This window comes from Corythoichthys intestinalis, chromosome 20 (assembly GCF_030265065.1).
Source record: "Corythoichthys intestinalis isolate RoL2023-P3 chromosome 20, ASM3026506v1, whole genome shotgun sequence".
NCBI classification, from domain to species: Eukaryota; Metazoa; Chordata; class Actinopteri; order Syngnathiformes; family Syngnathidae; genus Corythoichthys; species Corythoichthys intestinalis.
In genome coordinates, this window is record NC_080414.1 from 27940091 (window position 1) to 27959451 (window position 19361).

General features: G+C 38.4%; 1 protein-coding gene across 1 annotated transcript; it reads right to left on the minus strand.

Annotated features, from left to right (window-relative positions):
- Nucleotides 1–1579: 1579 nt before the first annotated feature.
- Nucleotides 1580–15859, minus strand: garem (GRB2 associated, regulator of MAPK1). The gene is made up of 6 exons (XM_057824762.1): nucleotides 15512–15859; nucleotides 12604–12744; nucleotides 12396–12526; nucleotides 8220–9422; nucleotides 7999–8153; nucleotides 1580–6345 (listed from the first exon to the last, which is right to left on the minus strand). Exons 1-6 carry the CDS (start codon nucleotides 15630–15632, stop codon nucleotides 5493–5495), a joined length of 2604 nt encoding a protein of 867 aa, XP_057680745.1. The 5' UTR covers nucleotides 15633–15859; the 3' UTR covers nucleotides 1580–5492.
- Between the last annotated feature and the right edge of the window lie 3502 nt (nucleotides 15860–19361).

Sequence of the window (19361 nt, forward strand, 5' to 3'; positions counted from 1 at the left end):
TTAAACAGAAAATAAGACTGCAATGGGCTAAGGAGAGGCAATCATGGACTGTGAATGACTGGATGAAGGTTATTTTCAGTGATGAGTCAAGAATCTGCATTGGACAAGGTGATGATGCTGGAACTTTTGTTTGGTGCCGTTCCAGTGAGATTTACAAAGATGACTGCCTCAAGAAAACATTAAAATTCCCTCAGTCCTTGATGATATGGGGCTGCATGTCAGGCAAAATCACTGGGGAGATGGCTGTGGTTAAATTTTCAACAAATGCACAAGTTTACATTGAAATTTTAGACAGCTTTCTTATCCCTTTAATTGAAAATATGTTTGGGGATAATGAAATCTTTTTCCAAGATGAAAATGCATCATGCCACAGAGCTAAAATTGTTCCAGCATTCCTTGGAGAAGGATTCATCCAGTCAATGTCATGGCCTGCAAATAGCCCAGATCTCAACCCTATTGAAAACCTGTGGTGGAAATTAAAAAACAATGGTCCACAACAAGGTTCCGACCTGCAAGGATGATCTGGCAACTGCAATCAAAGAGAGTTGGCACCAAATTGATGAAGAATACACTCAAGTCCATGCCTCAGAGACTGCAAGATGTCATAAAAGCCAGAGGTGGTGCAACTAAATACTAGAGATGTGTTTTGATTGTTATTTGTTTCTCGTGATTCTATATTTATTTCCCTGCACTTGCTCTATAAAAGTAACATTTACTGACCACCACAATGTTTTATTAATTTCTTTTAGTGTTTCTGAATGCTAAAGAGTTGCATTTTTGAACTAATTCATTATTTTTTCAAGCTTTTTATGAGTTTGTTCTACATAATCAAATGTCTTGAGAGAGTGCTCATCCGAGACTGGTGATTCCATACTTTTTGCTAGGGGTTGTAGTAAGGACAAAGTTGATGGATGTTTAGTTATCGAACAACACCTCAACCAGCTTTGCATGATAACTGACATCTCCTTAAAAAGTACAAAAATGTGATTTAGGATCTGAAACCTAGGAATTGACCTGGTTTATTTCCGACGCTTAATACCTTCATGTGACTAAGGCTGCTTATTTTTTTCCTTATTAATACAAATGTGTTGCTGCAGAACCCATAATTCGCACCGTTATCGACAATGCAAATAAAACCAGTATTACAACAAACAAAATGAGCTTTTTAGATGAACAATATTTTACATTAGTAATCAAAAATACATCTGCATATTAGAAAAGTCAAAAGGCATGTAACACTTCAGGGGAAACAAATAGCCAATCTTGTGTAAATGTTTGACGCACCTTCATACTTAATGCGATGACTAGTACCTTGCTGCATAGTTTACTTTCTATTAAACAAGAATAATAACTGTGTAAATACATTACCCTCAATGGTACCGATACAAATCATGATTTCATCAGAGCACAATCATCGCTAGCAGGGATGAAAAAACAATAAGGAAGGAATGCTATGGCCACACAGAAAATGATGGGGGGAAAAAATCAAATTCTAGAGAGTTGTAATTTTACCCCAAAAAATCCAATTACTAAATTGATTATTTAAAGGAAAAAGTGAACTATAAAGTCAGGATTGAAGGAAAATAGTCATTCTTTAGTGTTGCTTTACTGAAGACATAAGACTTTGCACAAAATGTACTTATAAGTATTAATGGTCAAATTCCTCATTCCAAAACGCTTGTAAAAATATGTCCTCTTTTCATTACAGGACACTTTAATAAAACTAAGCATGTACCATTTCAGTAGGATGAAAAAAAGTTTGAAGTGCATTCCGTCATGGGATAATTTAGCATTAGACGTTCTTAATTGAACTGTAACGGCAGTAAAAGTGCAAGATGCATACTTTTCTCGTGGTAGTCCAAGTAAGGCGTTAACTGAGAAGTTAGTCACTGTTCGTTAATAAAAGGCACAATAAGATGGCAGTGTGGGCTAGAACCTGCTTGACTTGATTAATAGCCATCTGGATTTTGTTTTAGTTCTACTTTTGGGAGCTTCATTGAAAATGTCAGTTGAAAAATAAAAATGCTGGCAAAAATAAGTTTCAAAGATTGTAGTGTGTGATGAGAAGTAAAACAAGACTAATGTAGGAATAAGGTTACAAAATGCAAAACCTGTTAATATTTTTGTCCAAAGTTGTCCTACTAGTGACGACAAACTGTGTACTAGTTTATGGACCTTAAATCAAATGGCTTTATATACTATTCTGGCGTTACTACTGTGCCAACAGCAGTTTGGTTGTATTGCTGCCATGGCATCAGAACTCCATTTCATCTTGCCAAGTAGCCCTTATTCTATTGCACTGTAATACATTTACGATTTTAAAGAAAATAGTTTCAGTAATTGTTAGGGATGTCCCGATCCGATCGCACCATTTTTCAAAGGATCAGAATTGGGTGAAAAGGATTGGGTATTTTAATATATATTCATGTTTTTCTGCTTCATGCTAGTACAGCACCATACCCTCCCTCCTGCTAAGAAGTGCGGCCAAACTGTCCAGTGCAGCTTGCGTTGCAGTACTTAAATTTAACAATGATTGACAGGTTTGTAGCTTTGATCTTGCCAGAAAAGCTTGGTAACTCTACGATCAAAGGCAAAAATGTGTCAATTTGGGCTGCAGCAATCGATTAACTTGTTAGTTCGAATAATTGTGTAATCGGATAAGGAACATAAAAAATTAAATACCTGAGCTGAGCCTCGAACTGTATAAAAAAAAAAAAAATGAGGATCGAAGTACAACAGAAGAACAATTGGCTAACATACATAGCAAAAGTCCGCTTTTTTTTTTTACGCTCTTAATAGTTCAAACACGTATTCCTACAAAAAAAAAAAAAAAAGCTAAATATCCCTATGAACGAATGCATTAAAAGAAATATTAGCTCAAACAAAATGTAGCTTATGTTGGCCTTATCAGGGAGCAGCTATGTGAAATGAGTTATTTCATATTCACTATTGCCGCTAGAGGACAGTGTATCCACCCAAATCAATAAAACTAAATCCATTTTCAAAACAAACCATTCGCCACTTTAATTAAACGAATACTTGAAGCAGCAAAATTTATTTCGAATCTTTTTTTGTAATCGAATTACTCGAGTTCATTGATTAATCATTGCAGCACTAGTGTCAATCATCGTTAAATTCGCAGCCCAGTCATAAGTGTGCTGTGGCAACTCATCGTGTGAGAGGCTGTTCTCAGCAGTGTGAGTGGATTTGAGTAGACTCACTCAATGAAGCATTTAATAAAAACAAGCATTTTCTACATTATGAAGATGGAAAGGTGGAACAGTAACATGTTTGGAACCTTTGTTCAAATAAATTTAAACATACAATTCACTATCAGTTGATGGGATAAGTTACCGATCCGTAGGGGGCTATTTTCAAAACAGTCACCTCCCTTACAGGTTATATGAGTCTCCATGAGCAGCGAAGTAAAAAAATTCAAAGTCGTTCCCTAATAAAATCCTGATTATTTTTTATATAATTATAACAAAACTTAAAATGGCTCTAAAATTGTCAAATTTTACACTATATGCACAAAAATCACCAAATGTAGAGATAAAAACCTATATTTTCAGGATCAATAGCAATGTTTACAAGTTTTTGCCCAAACTAGCAACTTAATTTTTTTATTTAGTGCAAGTTTCCAACAGCTAATAAATTACTCAATTTTCACATCAGAAACTTAATACTTAAGAAAAGCATGCAGAATAATCTTAATTTTACTCAACAAAAGCAGAATTTGCATTTTTCTATATACAATCACAACTTATTTAGGTTAAATTCCGATGTTTTTATTGCCTCAACACGAAGGCACTTCTGGACAGCTACCTGGCCCTCGGCGTCTTTAGATTGAAATGTTACATAAAAGCGAAAAGAAACATTTGTAAGGACGCAAAAATTTCTAAATTACTACTTTTTTGCCCCAAAAAACGGGCAGTTGGCCGAAAATTACCTGATCATTTGAATGTAAACTTAATGCTACTGTGTACGGATACAACATGGTAGCCATCACAAAACAAAGAGTTAAGTTGCAAATTCTTGTAAAAAAAAAAATGGATACGTCACCAGAATTTCTATAGATATGAAAATAGAACAGTCTAGATTCTTGGTTAAGAGCAAAGAAACGGGCAGTTATCATTAATTTTACATAAATATTTCGAGGTAAAATTACGCTATTATATAATCCAATGTGGCGTCCATCGAAAAACTGAGCATTTTAAGTTGAAAGTGCACGCATCGGGCTCTTTTATATAATAATTACCTTGACTCCTCGACCAAATCACTCGAGATCATCCATCCTGCTTGTATGCGGTAAAAAATTCGGCCCGTTTTCACCTAAATCCGACGTTTGAACGCAGTGTGTGTTTGAGTTTATCACAGTCAAAGCCAACTCAGCTCTGCCTGGGCCGGCCCCCAACAGGAAGCCATGGTGCAATGTTAGTAAGACCTGTCTAGTCAACTGATAGTGAAGTCTATGATTAAAAAAAAAAAAAAAAAATTCGGTATTGGATCAGGACTCAGTATCGGGTGCAAAAATATGCGTTCGGGACATCCCTAGTTATTGTATTTGCATGTGTTCATGTTACTTGTGATAAAGTAGGAGATATTTGAAGTTTAATAATTACCGTAATCTCAATGCTAGTATCAGTTGGCCTGTCTGTTGTACATTATTGCAAGCATTATGCTAACAGACATACATTAAAAATGTTGGTGTTTAAGTATTAAATGGTTAATTATTTTAGGTGTCAGTTTTACAGCAAGTTTTAAAGCAAACATGCTTTGAATTTTATTTGTAACTGCGCAAATAAGAGGGATCAGGCCCTAAGGAAGACTAAGCAGTAAGTCAGTTTTGTTGCGGGTGGATAAGGTTCGATAAGTGGAGGTTTCTCTGATCTTTGTATTTTCTGGCAGTCGGGAAGTACAATGGCACACAGATCTGTCTTGGAACTATAACAGACTTCTGGTTTGGGTCGAAGACTCGCATTTGTCAGCGGAGATATGTGGCACTTGCCAAGCACACCTCACAAAAGAGAACTAAGAATACACTTGTGATCTACCATTTTAAATATTGGTTAAGATGGTTAAAAAAAAAAAAAAGGATACGTGTGAACCCGTAATCTGCTCATAAGATAAATCTAAGATAAGTTAGCTCAATGCATTGTACCTAGCTAGCTCCAAATATGTAGTACCGAAACAAAAGCAGTCCCATAAAATTTGGTTTCTTTAGCAGATATCCTTGTTCCCTGTGCCAGTTTACGTTTAGATTTATATGCTTGTAATAAGAACATGAGAGGCAAGAAGGAACAACGTTGCTAACATCAAAAAAAAAAAAGACCCCCAAAAAGTGCTAATGATTCCATCCGGTTGCAAAAGCAGTCACAGATTTAAAGGGTGCTAGGAAGGGTCCCCCCACAATGCGGTGACTGGGAAGTAAGGTTGCATTGTGGTTGAGGGATGCATAGCATATTAAGTTTACGAAAAGTCTTCCGCCATCGTCATATTTTGGGTCTCCACCCGTTAATGAACTGCATGAGTTTCTTTACTTGCAGTTTGCTCAGTTTGAAGTCCTCGGAGAGAATCTCTTCGGTGAGCTGCAGTAACAAGTTCCCATCGATCTTCTCGGAAATAAAGAGGGACACGATGTCGTCTGGAAGGCCGATGAATCGTAACGATTTGGACACCTCTTCTATTGAAAGGCCGGCCAGACAAGGCGGGGGCTGCCACTGTTCTGAGAGAGACCCCGAAGTCAAGCAAGGAGTTTCCGGGTTCGTGATGGAAGTCGAATCTTGCATTAAGTGTTCACGCTGTGGAACGAGGCAGGGAGTTGAAGTGTCCTGTTGACTGTCACCGGTTGATCCAGATGCTAATTCTAAACTCTTCTTCAAGCTGTTTGACTTTGCTGTTCTTGGCGGTAAAATAGGGCAAGAAAGGCTCTGCTTGGTATTGCATTCGTCTATCGGTTTGTCTCTGTGCATTTCCGAATTGTAACTAGAAGATTTGGTGCAGGACTTACTTCGAGACTCATCGCGCAGCCTGAGACTTATAGCGCCGGGCGCACGCTCTCGGCTGTCAAAGTCGACTAGGCTGCAGGTTTTGGGATTGCTCGTGGATCTATTTCTCGGGTAGCTGTAGTAGCTGCGGCAGCCGGCGGGCAGGAAGTCGTCCAAAGCGTGACAATCTCCTCCGCTGAAGTTGTTGGGCCAAGACAACCTGGAGGACATCCCGTCGGATGGCGAATTTAGCATCGCGCCGCTAGGCTCGCCACTGGCGGGACGTGCCCACTTGCACGGATAGCATACGCTGCTTTTCTCTTGCGGATCAGAAGCCTCTTGTTCACAAGTGCCACTACTGATGGGAAAATAAGATAGATTAGGCACACCGGCATGCAGAGCTCTAAACAGAGAAGTTAAGAGATACAGGTAGTACCAGGGTTACGAACGTGTTCCGTTCCTATGCTGGTAAGTCTGAATTAACCTTTTAAGTACCCCAAATAACTACCCAAAAAATCTTACAGTATTGTATTTTGTTAATGATGGAGGATACACTGCCATCTGGTGGCAGCGTTGGGTCTGGCTGGACTGTCGCCTTATGACTGAAGAGCAGACTCTGTCTGACATGGATGACGGACAGCTGAGCTGTTTTAGCACACACAAGGCTGTAAATTGTTTCTGCTAATATATGTTCGTGTATGCATTTGTGATTCAGTCTACAGATACAGTTTGTGGAGTTACGTGTGACTGATTTTATATGAGAATTGTAAATACGTTAGCATTCGTAGCATTTAAGCTAGTAGACTTTTGTTCGGCAAATTAGGCTAATTTGATCTACTAAATTTACATATTGATCAGACTAGATGGACGTCTGAACAATCGTTTTGTGTCAAGTGTTTTGTTAAAATGTGTCGTTTTGAACATAAGTGTACATATGTGTGTTACAGCTAGGGCTGCAGGTATTAATGGTATAAAAGAAAAAATAAATGAGAACACTTTGCAAAAACAATTGGCTAACTTACATAGTAAATGTCCGCTAGCTTAAATGCTATGAAATGCTAATGTTTTGTTATTTTACAATGCTCTTAACAAATGGTTCGAACACATATTCCCACATAAAACGGCTAAATATACCTATTGAAGGAAATAGTACATTTTATCGTATTTACTGTTTGACTGTATTACTTTAGCACACCCAATATAAAATAAATAGCATTTATATCATTAAGAAGCAAGCAGAATGTGTTTGATATTATGAACTTGCAGCGCCAAGAAAACGTGCAGATAAGGACAGAAAGATACAGAACGCCTTTTGGCCTGGTTGTCGGGATTCCACCGGCCCGGGTCGTTGGAATTGCGCTAGCGCGGTTCCGGCAGTATGGCTAAAAGGTCAGATTCCTTCACTATTAAACTAAATTACGAATGCATTAAATAAACATTAGCTCAAACAAAAACTTGTTGGTCTTAACAGGGAGCAGCTGCATTCAGCCATGTGTGTTATGTCATATTCACTATTGCCACTAGAAGGCATTGTATCCACCCAAAACAAACCATTAAAAGGGCACTTTAATTAACCGAATACTTGAATCAGCGAAATTTTAATCTTTTTCTAATCGAATTACTCCAGTTAATCGATTAATCATTTCAGCACTCGTTACAGCTTTACAAATTGTCAAAAGATTCAAAAAGCACAATTGCCTTGTTTGATGTCTGTTAAGCTGAACAACTTCACATTTAGTGAGGACACAACACGTCATATTAATAAAGTAAACAAGAAGGGTACAATGAGGTACAATAAGGTACTGTTTATGCGTCCAAAAAAAAAAAAAACGACTGGAGACAAAATGGCGGACGAGACTCCAGTGTCGTTAAGTCAAAATCAAGAAAGTCTAGTACGTCGTAACCTGGGGACTACCTGTACTCAAATTCATCCTGAAATTTCGCTCGAAAAAAACTTTTTGGGAGGAATGTATTATTTGAAAAACTACAGTATCTTAATGTGACTGCTTACATGCTGTGGAGACCAGAAGAGTAGTAGGAAAGGGTTGGACTTGGTGAGCGGGTCTCTTGCTGCCGAGGCTTCGACAGCATCGGTACTGACGGCATCTGTTTCAAACTACGTGGAGGAATCGGCGGGGCGTTCAATAAGCGACATTCTTCTTTCACCTAGAAAAGGATGACATGGCTTAGAAATTCACAATTCAACAGATGAGTTCAACCAGTAAGACTCACAGCTTCAGATTTGGGCGGGACTGGTGGCGGAGTGAGAGAGACGTCAGGAATGGTAGCTGGACCAAGAGGACATAAAACGGGGCAAGATGGGGTTGATGTTGTTAATGTAGGAGCACATCCATTGTTGAGACCTTGAACACCTTCAGTTGAAGACGACTTTGGGATCTGGCTTCTTAAGTGGTCCAACCACAGCTCCTCATAGGGAACATCTGACTTGGTGAGGGGCGCCTGCTTGTTGGGGCACTCCAACATTTCTGTGGAAAAGTGTTCATTTTCCACCGAGTCTGTCGGAATGCTGTCAGAGGGCAGCAGAGCCCAATCGCCGCAGAGGCTCGCGCATCCCTGCAAATTGACCTCACTGTTACCGTGCAGGTTGCTACCGTAAACGCACACAGAGAGTCGGTGGAAGGATTGCGTCAGTTCATCCCGGGCGTACGTTAAAGAACTCGGGATCTGCATACTGTTGGGACACCCGTTGGAGGTTCCGCCAGCACAGCAGATACCGTTCCCGCCACTCTGCTTCTTAGGGCTCTTCCCCTCATCGTTCCAATCTGTCCGTACATCCCGAACGGCACGGGAGTAGTCGTCTATATCAAACTGCTCCTGACAGAAGGCGAACCAGCGATGCACCATAGTCTCCAGCCACAATTCGCCTTGTAGCAGTTCCTCCGGAACAATAAATCGAGGCAAAGCCACGTGGAAAGGAAAATGGATGGGGATGATTTTGTTGCTTCGCAGGACGCAGCACACGACCACCGTCTTGGTCTGAATGTTGACCAGTTTGTAGCGATGGCCTTCCCGGATGAGGTGGAGGTCATGCTGGTTGCGGGGAGGACCGCTGGGCACTGTGACGTTCACCGGCAAACGCGTTTTTTCTACAATGTTCCTGATGGTGTGCTCGCCATCCTGCATCTGAAGCTCCAGCGGACTACATGTGCTGAAGCGGCCTTTGCATTGGAAAGGTAAGCTGATGCTCTCGTTGGTGCGGTGGTTCATGCAGATCAAGCAGGGCATCTTGCCTCGACCCATCTTACTGATGGAGTTCAGCTTGCCAATCTTCTTAAAAATTGTATTAAATCTGGATTTTTCTTTGGAGGTCTTGGCATAGAGGATCTCGGCTTGACCCATTAATGTTAGCTCATCGCCAGTGCTTAGTGTTATATTGTAAACTTCAGTATCTTCGTTGCATTCCCCTGAAGCCACCTACAAGATATGAGAGTCCAAGAATTACAATTTAATTTCCATCTTTGTTCACGAGTCAGATCCTTTGCTAAGGCAGCACTAGGGGTTTGACAAAATATCGAAATGATGATATATCGTGATATTTTGTATTCCAAAAGGTTATCGATATATCGTTGGGGTGCTTACAGGTCACTTTCTGTTGAGTTTGAGTCATTGCCTATTCATTTGGGGAGATTCTTGGGTCACTTCCTGTTCTGTAACCCAAACCGGACGTGACCCATAAATGCCCCAAAATTAACAGCAAATGGCCTGAAATGTGCCCAAATTATTCTCATTGGTTGCCGTTGACCGCCATAGACGTCCAATTTGTTTGAAGTGGGAGGAATGGCAGCCAATGAAAAAATGTCCCGGCTCAGATTGGATGTCTACTACTGATAAACTCATTCCAATTCACAGCTTGTTTTTCCTTTTTATTAGTTGTTTTGTAGAATATCCTAGAATGATTTCTTGACCAATGTATCGATAATCATCTTATCGCCATAACATGAGATCATCGTTATTGTGAGCTTTGTATCGCAAAAAGTATCGTGAGGTACCAAGAAGTTCCCACCCCTAGCGCGCAGCAGCATTGCCTTGCAGTGTGCTGAAGTAACAATAACATTAGGCAAATCCAAGTAGAGATTTGTGTGTGTCGCCCTCTAGTGGTTGCTCAGATTAGTCCTTTTATAAGTCTGAAATAGGGGCTCATTTTGGCTTTGACTGACTACTTTGGTCAGTACTTATTTAGCGCATTTACCTGCATGGTTACCTTTACAGGAAGTAATGTGAAGATTAAAATTTTATTTAACAACTCAGCTCGTATAATAAATAATAAATAAAATAAATTGTATGATACAGCAAAGAGCTTTAACAGATTAAAGTGCCTCAGACTAACAATGTGGCTCAAGTACCGTTTGGCATATTACCCAAAATGAACTGCCAATTTAAAGAGCAGAAGAGCACAATACAGTAACAATAGCTAGTGTTTCAAAAAAAATGTGTAAACAACTTGTCTGTTAAATTGAACATTTCACACAAATAAATGCAGCATTTGCAGTTTTACACTAAATGGCCTGAAAACTGTGAGAAGAAAATGTCAATTTTCACACACTTAACTGAAAAACATTACACTGAACTGTGTGTAAAGGTGTTTAGAAACACTGCTTAAGTTAGCCAGTATGATACTCTATTTTTTTTTAACCAACTGCTCAGGCAAACTAGCTTGTTGACATTTTCAGATAACAGAGCAGACCTTTTCTTTTGAACAACGTGCCCTGTCAAAGAAAACAGTCTCTCGCAAGGAACGGTTGTGGCAGGTGTGACCAGATACTTTTTTTTTTTGCATGGGCCAGCTTACTGTGGGCACCACTGTGCGCAGACCACCATTGTAGTGGACATGAGTCCATGCTGGCACTGCCTTGTACCTGTCTAGTGGTTTGTCGTTGTTGTTTGTTGTCATTGGATTTTCAACGCCCTCGTCTTCGACTATGTTAATGGGTCTACACTCTACAGTCTCTGTCTACCCATGTAGCGATTGCAGTAGTCAACCTACTTGTTGTCTTTTGTTGACAAGTCCGAGTCCGCACTCTGCCAGTGTAGCTTGATGACTGCGGCTTGTTTCCCGCAGTGTTAGCGTCATTGCTAACACTAGCTGTGGCTGAAGGTGGTACTTTAGGCTGGTCGAGCTTCGATCGAACGACAGTTCATTACATCAGTAGGTGCACACAACTTTGGTTTTATCCAGATTTCCATTAGGCAGCTTTTTAAAACGGAATTTGGTCATCATCCTCACTCATTGTGGCTGGCTGCATTATGTCCTGCATTGCCGCGCGGAGAATGTAAACATCAGCGTGTGGGACTACAGGAGGCAGTTGTGGCCAGTGTGAGCGGGAAATTGCGTTTAAAAAAATTTTTTTTTATGGGTTAATATTTCCAGATTCATCATGGTCATTAACGCGTTATTGTTGACAGGCCTAATTTACACATAACTGAACTGTTGAACTATTTGCGCACATAACAACAGGGAAGGCTCACGGCTGCTCCCGTGGCTGATCTGATGAGTCTGGATCAAGATCATCATCTTCATCATTGGTTTCAACCTCGGGCTAAGGAGTAACGCAATGTAAGCTCCGCAGAACGCGTGTGGAACCTGACGCTGTTGTGTACGTCGCCGTCTGTCTCATCAAGATAGCTTATTTTTTTTAATCCTTCTTTGACGATGCTTTCGTTTTCTTTTCAAAATACGCCTCCAGTGTTGTTTGCCTTTTCCCCCCGATCGTTCTCCGCATTTTTCTGAAATTCTCACGCGTCTTCACAAGATCCCTCCAACTTCCGTTTCCTGACTATTTTTCTTCACTTCCTTTCTTGGCCCGAGATGAGTTCTTACCAAATGTGCTACTGACCTCCAGTGGCCAGTTTTATTGCTTTAAAATGGGTTTTGAGCTTTCTGCATTATATTTTAGATGGATCGGAACCTATAGTGGCCTCTTGTAAAAGAAAAAAAAAAACACATAAGACATAAATACGTTTTTGGGACACTGAAGCAATTAAAAATAGAACGTATTTATACGTTTTTGGGGAGCAAATGAATTAATATCAAAATATTATAACTTGTCTAACGTTTATCTCTTAAGAGTTACATGTCTTTCTATCCATGGTAGTCTGTGTATAATGTATACGGGCCCAACAAAATGATTCAGCTTTTACAATTCCACATATTTGCTGCGCAAAACAAAGCTCACCAGTGTCACTTTGAGTTGGAGTGCGTGGGCCAGAGTTAGTTTATGCTTGACAGCCTAAAACATGCTTGTTTTCATTCTTGGCACGCGCAATAAACTTAACCCTTCTGTGCAATCAAATAATTTCTTGAGCAATTAGGAATATTAATCATATTTAACATTTAATTTTAAAATGACCAAGACAGATCAGTTATCCATTTTAAAAGATTATTCTTACCTTAACATTGAATGTGATTTCTTCCATGACGTAAACCCTTTCAGGAAATGCTTTGGCTACCTCTTCCACACTGTTGAAGTATTGCACTGGTTCTTTAACATCTCGGTCCTGTTCCAGCAGCTTAAACTGACCTAAGTAGAAAAGTTCCATTTACACTTCCAAGCAATGTTTTTTTTTTTAATTCCATACACAAGAAATGTAATGTTACCTTCATAGTGAACAGGGATTTCTATTTTAGGTCCAATTACGTAGTGTCCTTCCTCAAGACTATGTGCAGTTATAGTTGTCCATTGACGACAGGAATGAATCAAGAGGTAGTCATTGTCTCGAAGCCCTTCGACCAACTGGCCTGAAATGGGGAAAAACAAATGAGTGATTGACTCCTTGTTCAAGTAGTTCGCACATTGCGATCGTGACAAGTGATACGACAGAATACCCTTCTGCTTTCTATTTTATGTATTATTGTTGAAACTTTAATTGTCGAAACTTAGTAATGTGGCATGAAAATGTCATTGTTTCCCAAATGGGTTTACAGTGATCCTTCGCTACTTCGCACTTCAAACTTTGCGCCCTCAGTCCATTGCTGATTTTTTTCAATTAAAAAATACAGTATTTTATTTAAATATGTTAAGCTATATGCATGTATACATGTACAAATAATTGTTTTCTTTTATATATGAACTGTTGTGTTTGATGGAACAATATGTCTATACGCTGCCATAGCAGTTTCATGCCACATTATGCCTCTGGACTATTTTTCTTTTGTCTGTTTTACTCTGGAGACCCCCATTTACAGACACAGTGCAACCGCTTTTGTTTCAACCCAGCTATAAAAAGAAGTAATTATATTATTCGGAATGTCTATCATTTTTTGCTTAGAATCATTAATTGATGTCTAATATTTAGTTTAAAAAAAAAAAAATTTTTAAAAAAACGACTTTAAAAAATTACTCGCATTTGGGGTGTACTCACTTTTGTTGCCAGGGGTTTAGATATTAATGGCTATATTTTGAGTTATTTTGAGGGGAAAATAAATTAACTCTATTATATAAGCTGCACAGAGACTACTTTTCATTCTGTCAGTGTCATTTTGTCAGTGTTGTCCCATTAAAAGATATCCTTAAATATCTGCAGAAATGCGAGGGGTGCACTCACTTTTGTGATACACTCTATATATACACACACATGTATATAATTATTACATTTACAGCGCTTAAAAACCATTTATTAAAATATACATATAAGGTTTCTTTTGTTTGTTTTAATTATACTTTTTATAGGGGAAGGGGGAAAGCATGTCTTTTTTCCAAGGCTGTTAAATCTGAATAAATACCTTGAACACAAGAAAAAAAAAAAGAAAAAAAACTCAGCCTCTACCCAATGCAGATTTTCGATTTTTCATGCAGGTCCCCATTACCCGTGAAAATACAGAGATCCCTGGCTACTTCACGCTTCAAACGTCGCGCCCTCAGTCCATCGCGGATTTTTTTTTTTTTTTTCAATTTAAAATAAAAAAAATTACAGATTAGCTGTCCCGAGCCGCTCGCGTAGTCTGACTCTCCTTCCTTCCTTCTCCCTGCTCGTTGTTCGTAAGAGAGTGAACTGGAGTTGCTTAATAAAGTAAACGATGACTGACGGGCAGTTAAGCTCTGATCTTGCCAGAGACTCGACCTTCAAAGCGTCGTATGCGTCAATCATCGTTTAACTTGTTAAACAGTTGCTGTGGCAATTCATTGTGTGTAAGTAAGCATCTTGAGTGGACTCACTCAATGAAGCATTTAATAAAGTATTATTTTTACTTTTATCAAATGGATTGGGTGTCTTTTTTTCTTGTTTAAAAATTATGCTGTGGGACAGTAACATGTTTAAAACTATCATAATTATTTATTGCTGCAGTGATTAATCGATTAACTCGAGTATTCAATTAGAAAAAACATTCGAATTATATTCAAATTAAATTTTGTTGCTTCGAGTATTCGTTTAATTAAAGTGGCGTTGTAATGGTTTCTTTTGAAAGTTTTTACATTTAGTTTATTGATTAGGGTAGATACATTGCCCTCTGGTCTGCCTCATTTCACATGGCTGAATCCAACTGCTCCCTGTTAAGATCAACGTAAACTAAGTTTTTGTTTTGGCTAATGTTTTTTAATGCCTTTGTAATTTAGTTTATATTTAGCTGTTTTTTATGGGAATATGAGTCTGAACCATTTGTTAAGAGCATTGGAGGAAAAAAAAGTTAGCATTTTATAGCATTTAAGCTAGCGGACTTTTGCTATGTAAGTTAGCCAATTGTTCTTTTGTCGTACAGAGATCCTCATTTATTTATTTTTTTATAACGTTTGAGGCTCAGCTTAGCTATTTTAATTTTTCATATTCCCTATCCGATTACTCGATTATTCGAACTAACTAGTTCATCAATTAATGGACTACTAAAATAATCGATAGCTGCAGCCCTAAAATTATTACATTTAAAGTGCTTAAAAACATTTATTTAAAAAAAAAAAATTTAAGAATTAATTACACTTTGGGGAAAACGTTGAAAAACAGGTTTTGTATGTATCTTTCTCCAACGATAAATCTGAATATATACAGTGAATGGAAACTTTTTTTTCAGGGGTGCTACTTCGCGGTTTTTCATTTATCGCGGCGGGTTCTGGTCCCCATTAACCGCAAAAAACGAGGGATCACTGTAACTGATGATCTTGATTTTCTAAATTACATCGATGCACCTAGATATATTCCGCCGCTCTAATGAAACAGTCAGATGCGGTACATATTGATGCGGTACATAGTAATTTCATACGGTTTTGTGCATATTTGCCAAGCCTGAGCAATAAAATGTGCGCAATCTCAATGTTGCAAGTCTGCAGCTGTCATCAACAGTCAAACAGTCCCTCTGACGTCCACATTTTGTCGCGTTGTACATCAATAAAGACTTATTTGGGGCTTCGGAGGGTAAAAAGAACATACTACAATCATTTCACAAAACAAATGGCAAGTGAAATCGTTAAAATACACGTGAAGCCGGTTTGGAAAGGCACAAACAACTCGTAGTTAGTAGCAAGCAAAGGATAAGTTAGCCTCGAATACTTTGGAGCGTCCAAAAAGTGACTGACCGTTGTCCAGCTTGACGATTTGAGGCAATCTGTAAGCGCTGACAAGTTGATCTAATGGCAGAGCTGTGGTACTCCAAGTAACATCTTTTAAATTGTTGTACAACATTGTTCCAAGGTCCATCTTGCTAGCTTATATTAGCCCACAGAAGGGCTAGCTACGTGTAAACACGGTCACAGGAAGCTACACAGCGCAAATAAATCCAACGAATGCGTCGAAACTCCATTTACGACTTTATACTTGGCACGATGCCTCTTAATTTTTGTATAATATTGCCTATCCATTTCTTTACGTGTCATTAAAATCCGCAATCTATTAATGAAGCAGAGCCATGTTTATAAAGCTAGGTAAATAACGGAAATGCGTTTTTTGTTTTCAAAATAAGATGATTGTTTTGTGGCTCGCGCACAGATGCACGGTCGGTTATAGATAAATAAATAAATTACTTTTTTAATGTGAGACACCGGTGTTTCTTGTTATAATACGCTACAAGGTTAAACAAGCATTTGCTTATGTCCCCCTCTCACATTTCAAATTTACTTGGTCAATATAACATATAGTAAGTAATGAAACAGTTTTGAAAATAAATAAATAAATAAAATAAATGAATTCGAGAAGGGGGGACATTAGGGCTGCAGCTATTGATTTAAGTAATCAATTAATCTATCAGTAAGTTCGATTAATCGAGTAATTGGATAACAAACATTGAATGCGTTGCAGAATAATTTTAGATGTAAAAGGCATTTATAAAAATTATCTAAGTACAAAAATATTTTGTGAAAAATGTCTTTTGCAAAAAAAAAAAAAAAAATCCAGCCAGCCACATTTTTATCAAGTTTATTAAGTCATTTTATTGCACTTGTTCCGTCCTCACTAAATGTGACATTGTGACATTGTTCAGCTAGACAGACAGAAAACAACAAAATTTGTGGTTCTTTGAATTTTACTTGATTTCCTTTGATTTTGTTGTTGTTGTTGGTTTTTTTTTTTGTAAAGCTGTAACACAAATAAGTACAGCTATGAGCACACATTTTGACAATAAACCACTTAACACAAAACAACTGGAGTTGAAAATGTTCCATTAGTTGAATTGATAATGATAGGTTATTTCGATCTACTAAATTTACATAACTGGTATAGCAGAAATAAATGCATTTTTTTTTGGTACAATTCTCTTAATAAATTGCTCAAAAACATATTTCCACAATAAACTGCTAAATGTACCTCAAAACTAAACTACAAATGCGTAAACTAACAGATTAGCTGGAACTAACAAAATGGCTCAGTGGCGCCCCCATGAATTTTTCACAAAGGCATCTCCTATTAGGTTTTTTTCATCCTCGAGTGATGAAATTTGGGGGAAGAGTTGTGCAAAATTGCTCCAAAAAGTCTCTTGCACCAATATTCCAAACCCAACAGGAAATCGGGTATTTTGGATTGAATGTGAAATTTTTATCGATGTACAGCGGGCACATTTGAGACCTTGGCGCCTAGGGAATGAGTTGGATCCTCCTCAAAATTGGTGAGACTGTTCATGAGACATATTGCATATCACTTTTACTCAAGTAAAAGTACAGATACAGGGGCAAAAATTACTTTAGTAAAAGTACAGGAGTACTTGGTTTAAAATTTCCAGTTAAAAAATAAAAGTATTTTCTTCCGATGCAAAAATTTTATATATCCGTACAGAATGGAAAAAAAGTAATAAAACTGACTGCACTGTAAACAGAAGCTTAATAAGATTTAAAAAAAAAATCCAAAACTTATCTTAAGGGCGGATTGCAAGCAACTATAAGTTGCATACTCTTACCAAATGTACAACTGTGCAGCACCGTTTTAAAGGCGAGCTGCTCTCGCTGTTGTTTTTTTATTGGTCAATATCTTGTTCACCAGCCTAATCTAGCTTGTACTCGTGCACGGGGTTGCACAGGGCTTATTGATTGTGCTGGAGGCATGAAAACGAAACTATGAATTTACAATTAGAGAAAAACAAACGTACAAAAGTAACTGTTCACACCTGTCAAGTTGTATGGTTTCACCGTAATTTGTACAAGTGAGCACTGATTTTTAAATGCGTACACCATACGTTCAAAATCGTACGTTTTTCGTGCATTACATTTTTTTTTTCTCCGTTCGGATTTTGTCACCGTTTTGGCAACGAGACAATGTGCATTACTGTGCGTTACTATGTTGGTTGAATGACGCGAGAAAGAAGAGCGGGAGTGGGAAAGGGGGAGCTGTGACTCCAGTAATACCTGACTGTTGCCGACAGCCTACAAACTACGCCCACATGACGCTACGCTAGATATCACATATATATGAACTAGATGCGAAATGATACACTTGCCGGCGTTGGTAAACAGCTGCCATCTTAAAGCAGTAGACTTCTCAGAAAGGCTCTGTTGTAGTGAACCTTCCTAACGAACATTAGTATGAAACAGTTTTAAAACTTTCACATGCCGAAAGTAGACAGAAGGGAACTAATGCAAAAACGGGAGCAATTTTAACAACTTTAACGGTTGATTCACAACGTTAAATGACTCCCAAACATAGCAAAAGTTACAATTTTTTTGTTTTTGTTTTTTTTTTAATGAAAAAAAAACATGAAAGGTAACAACAATTACTTTGCCAAGTAACTAATTACGCTTACGTTCAGGTAACTGAGTTTACTTTTTGGGAAAAGTCATTTGTAAGTGTAATTAATTACTTTTTTAAAGTAAGATTAACAACACTGGTCATAAAGATGAAGTCTGCAGAATAAAAAGTGACGAAAGCGGAGATTTTATTTTTTTTATTTTAGCAACAATTGCTGATCACTTCTCAGAATTAGTAAAAGAAATGTTCCCTGACTCAAAGATTGCATCAGTAAGTTATTTTTATCAATTGACATTTTTAATTTATAATTGGACACACTAACAAACTACCTTCAAGTCAAACTGAATTGTGAGCTGAAGTAACATGAAGTGCAGCCATTAAAAGACATGATAGAAATTGCCAAAAGTGCTACATACAATTACAACAAAAGTCACTGTTAAATTTTAGTAATCATGATGTACAGTGGGGCAAATAAGTCAACCACCAATTGTGCAAGTTCTCCTACTTGAAAAGATTAGCGAAGCCAGTAATTGTCAACATGGGTAAACCTCAACCATGAGAGACAGAATATGAAAAAAAAAAAACAGAAAATCAAATTCTTTAAAAATCAACCAATATATTTCCAAATTAGAGTGGAAAATAAGTATTTGGTCACCTACAAACAAGCAAGATTTCTGGCTGTCAAAGAGGTCTGACTTCTTCTAGCGAGGTCTAACGAGGCTCCCCTCGTTACCTGTATTAATGGCACCTGTTTTAACTCATTATCAGTATAAAGGACACCTGTCCACAACCCCAGTCAGTCACACTCCAAACTCCACTATGGCCAAGACCAAAGAGCTGTCGAAGGACACCAGAGACAAAATTGTAGACCTGCACCAGGCTGGGAAGACTGAATCTGCAATAGGTAAAATGCTTGGTGTAAAGAAATCAACTGTGGGAGCAATTATTAGAAAATGGAAGACATACAAGACCACTGATAATCTCCCTCCATCTGGGGCCCAATGCAAGATCTCACACCTTGGCATCAAAATGATAACAAGAACGGTGAGCAAAAATCCCAGAACCAAAAGGGGGGGACCTAGTGAATGACCTACAGAGAGCTGGGACCACAGTAACAAAGGCTACTATCAGTAGCACATTGCGCCGCCAGGGACTCAAATCCTGCACTGCCAGACGTGTCCCCCTGCTGAGGAAAGTACACGTCCAGGCCCGTTTGTGGTTCACTAGAGAGCATTTGGATGATCCAGAAGAGGACTG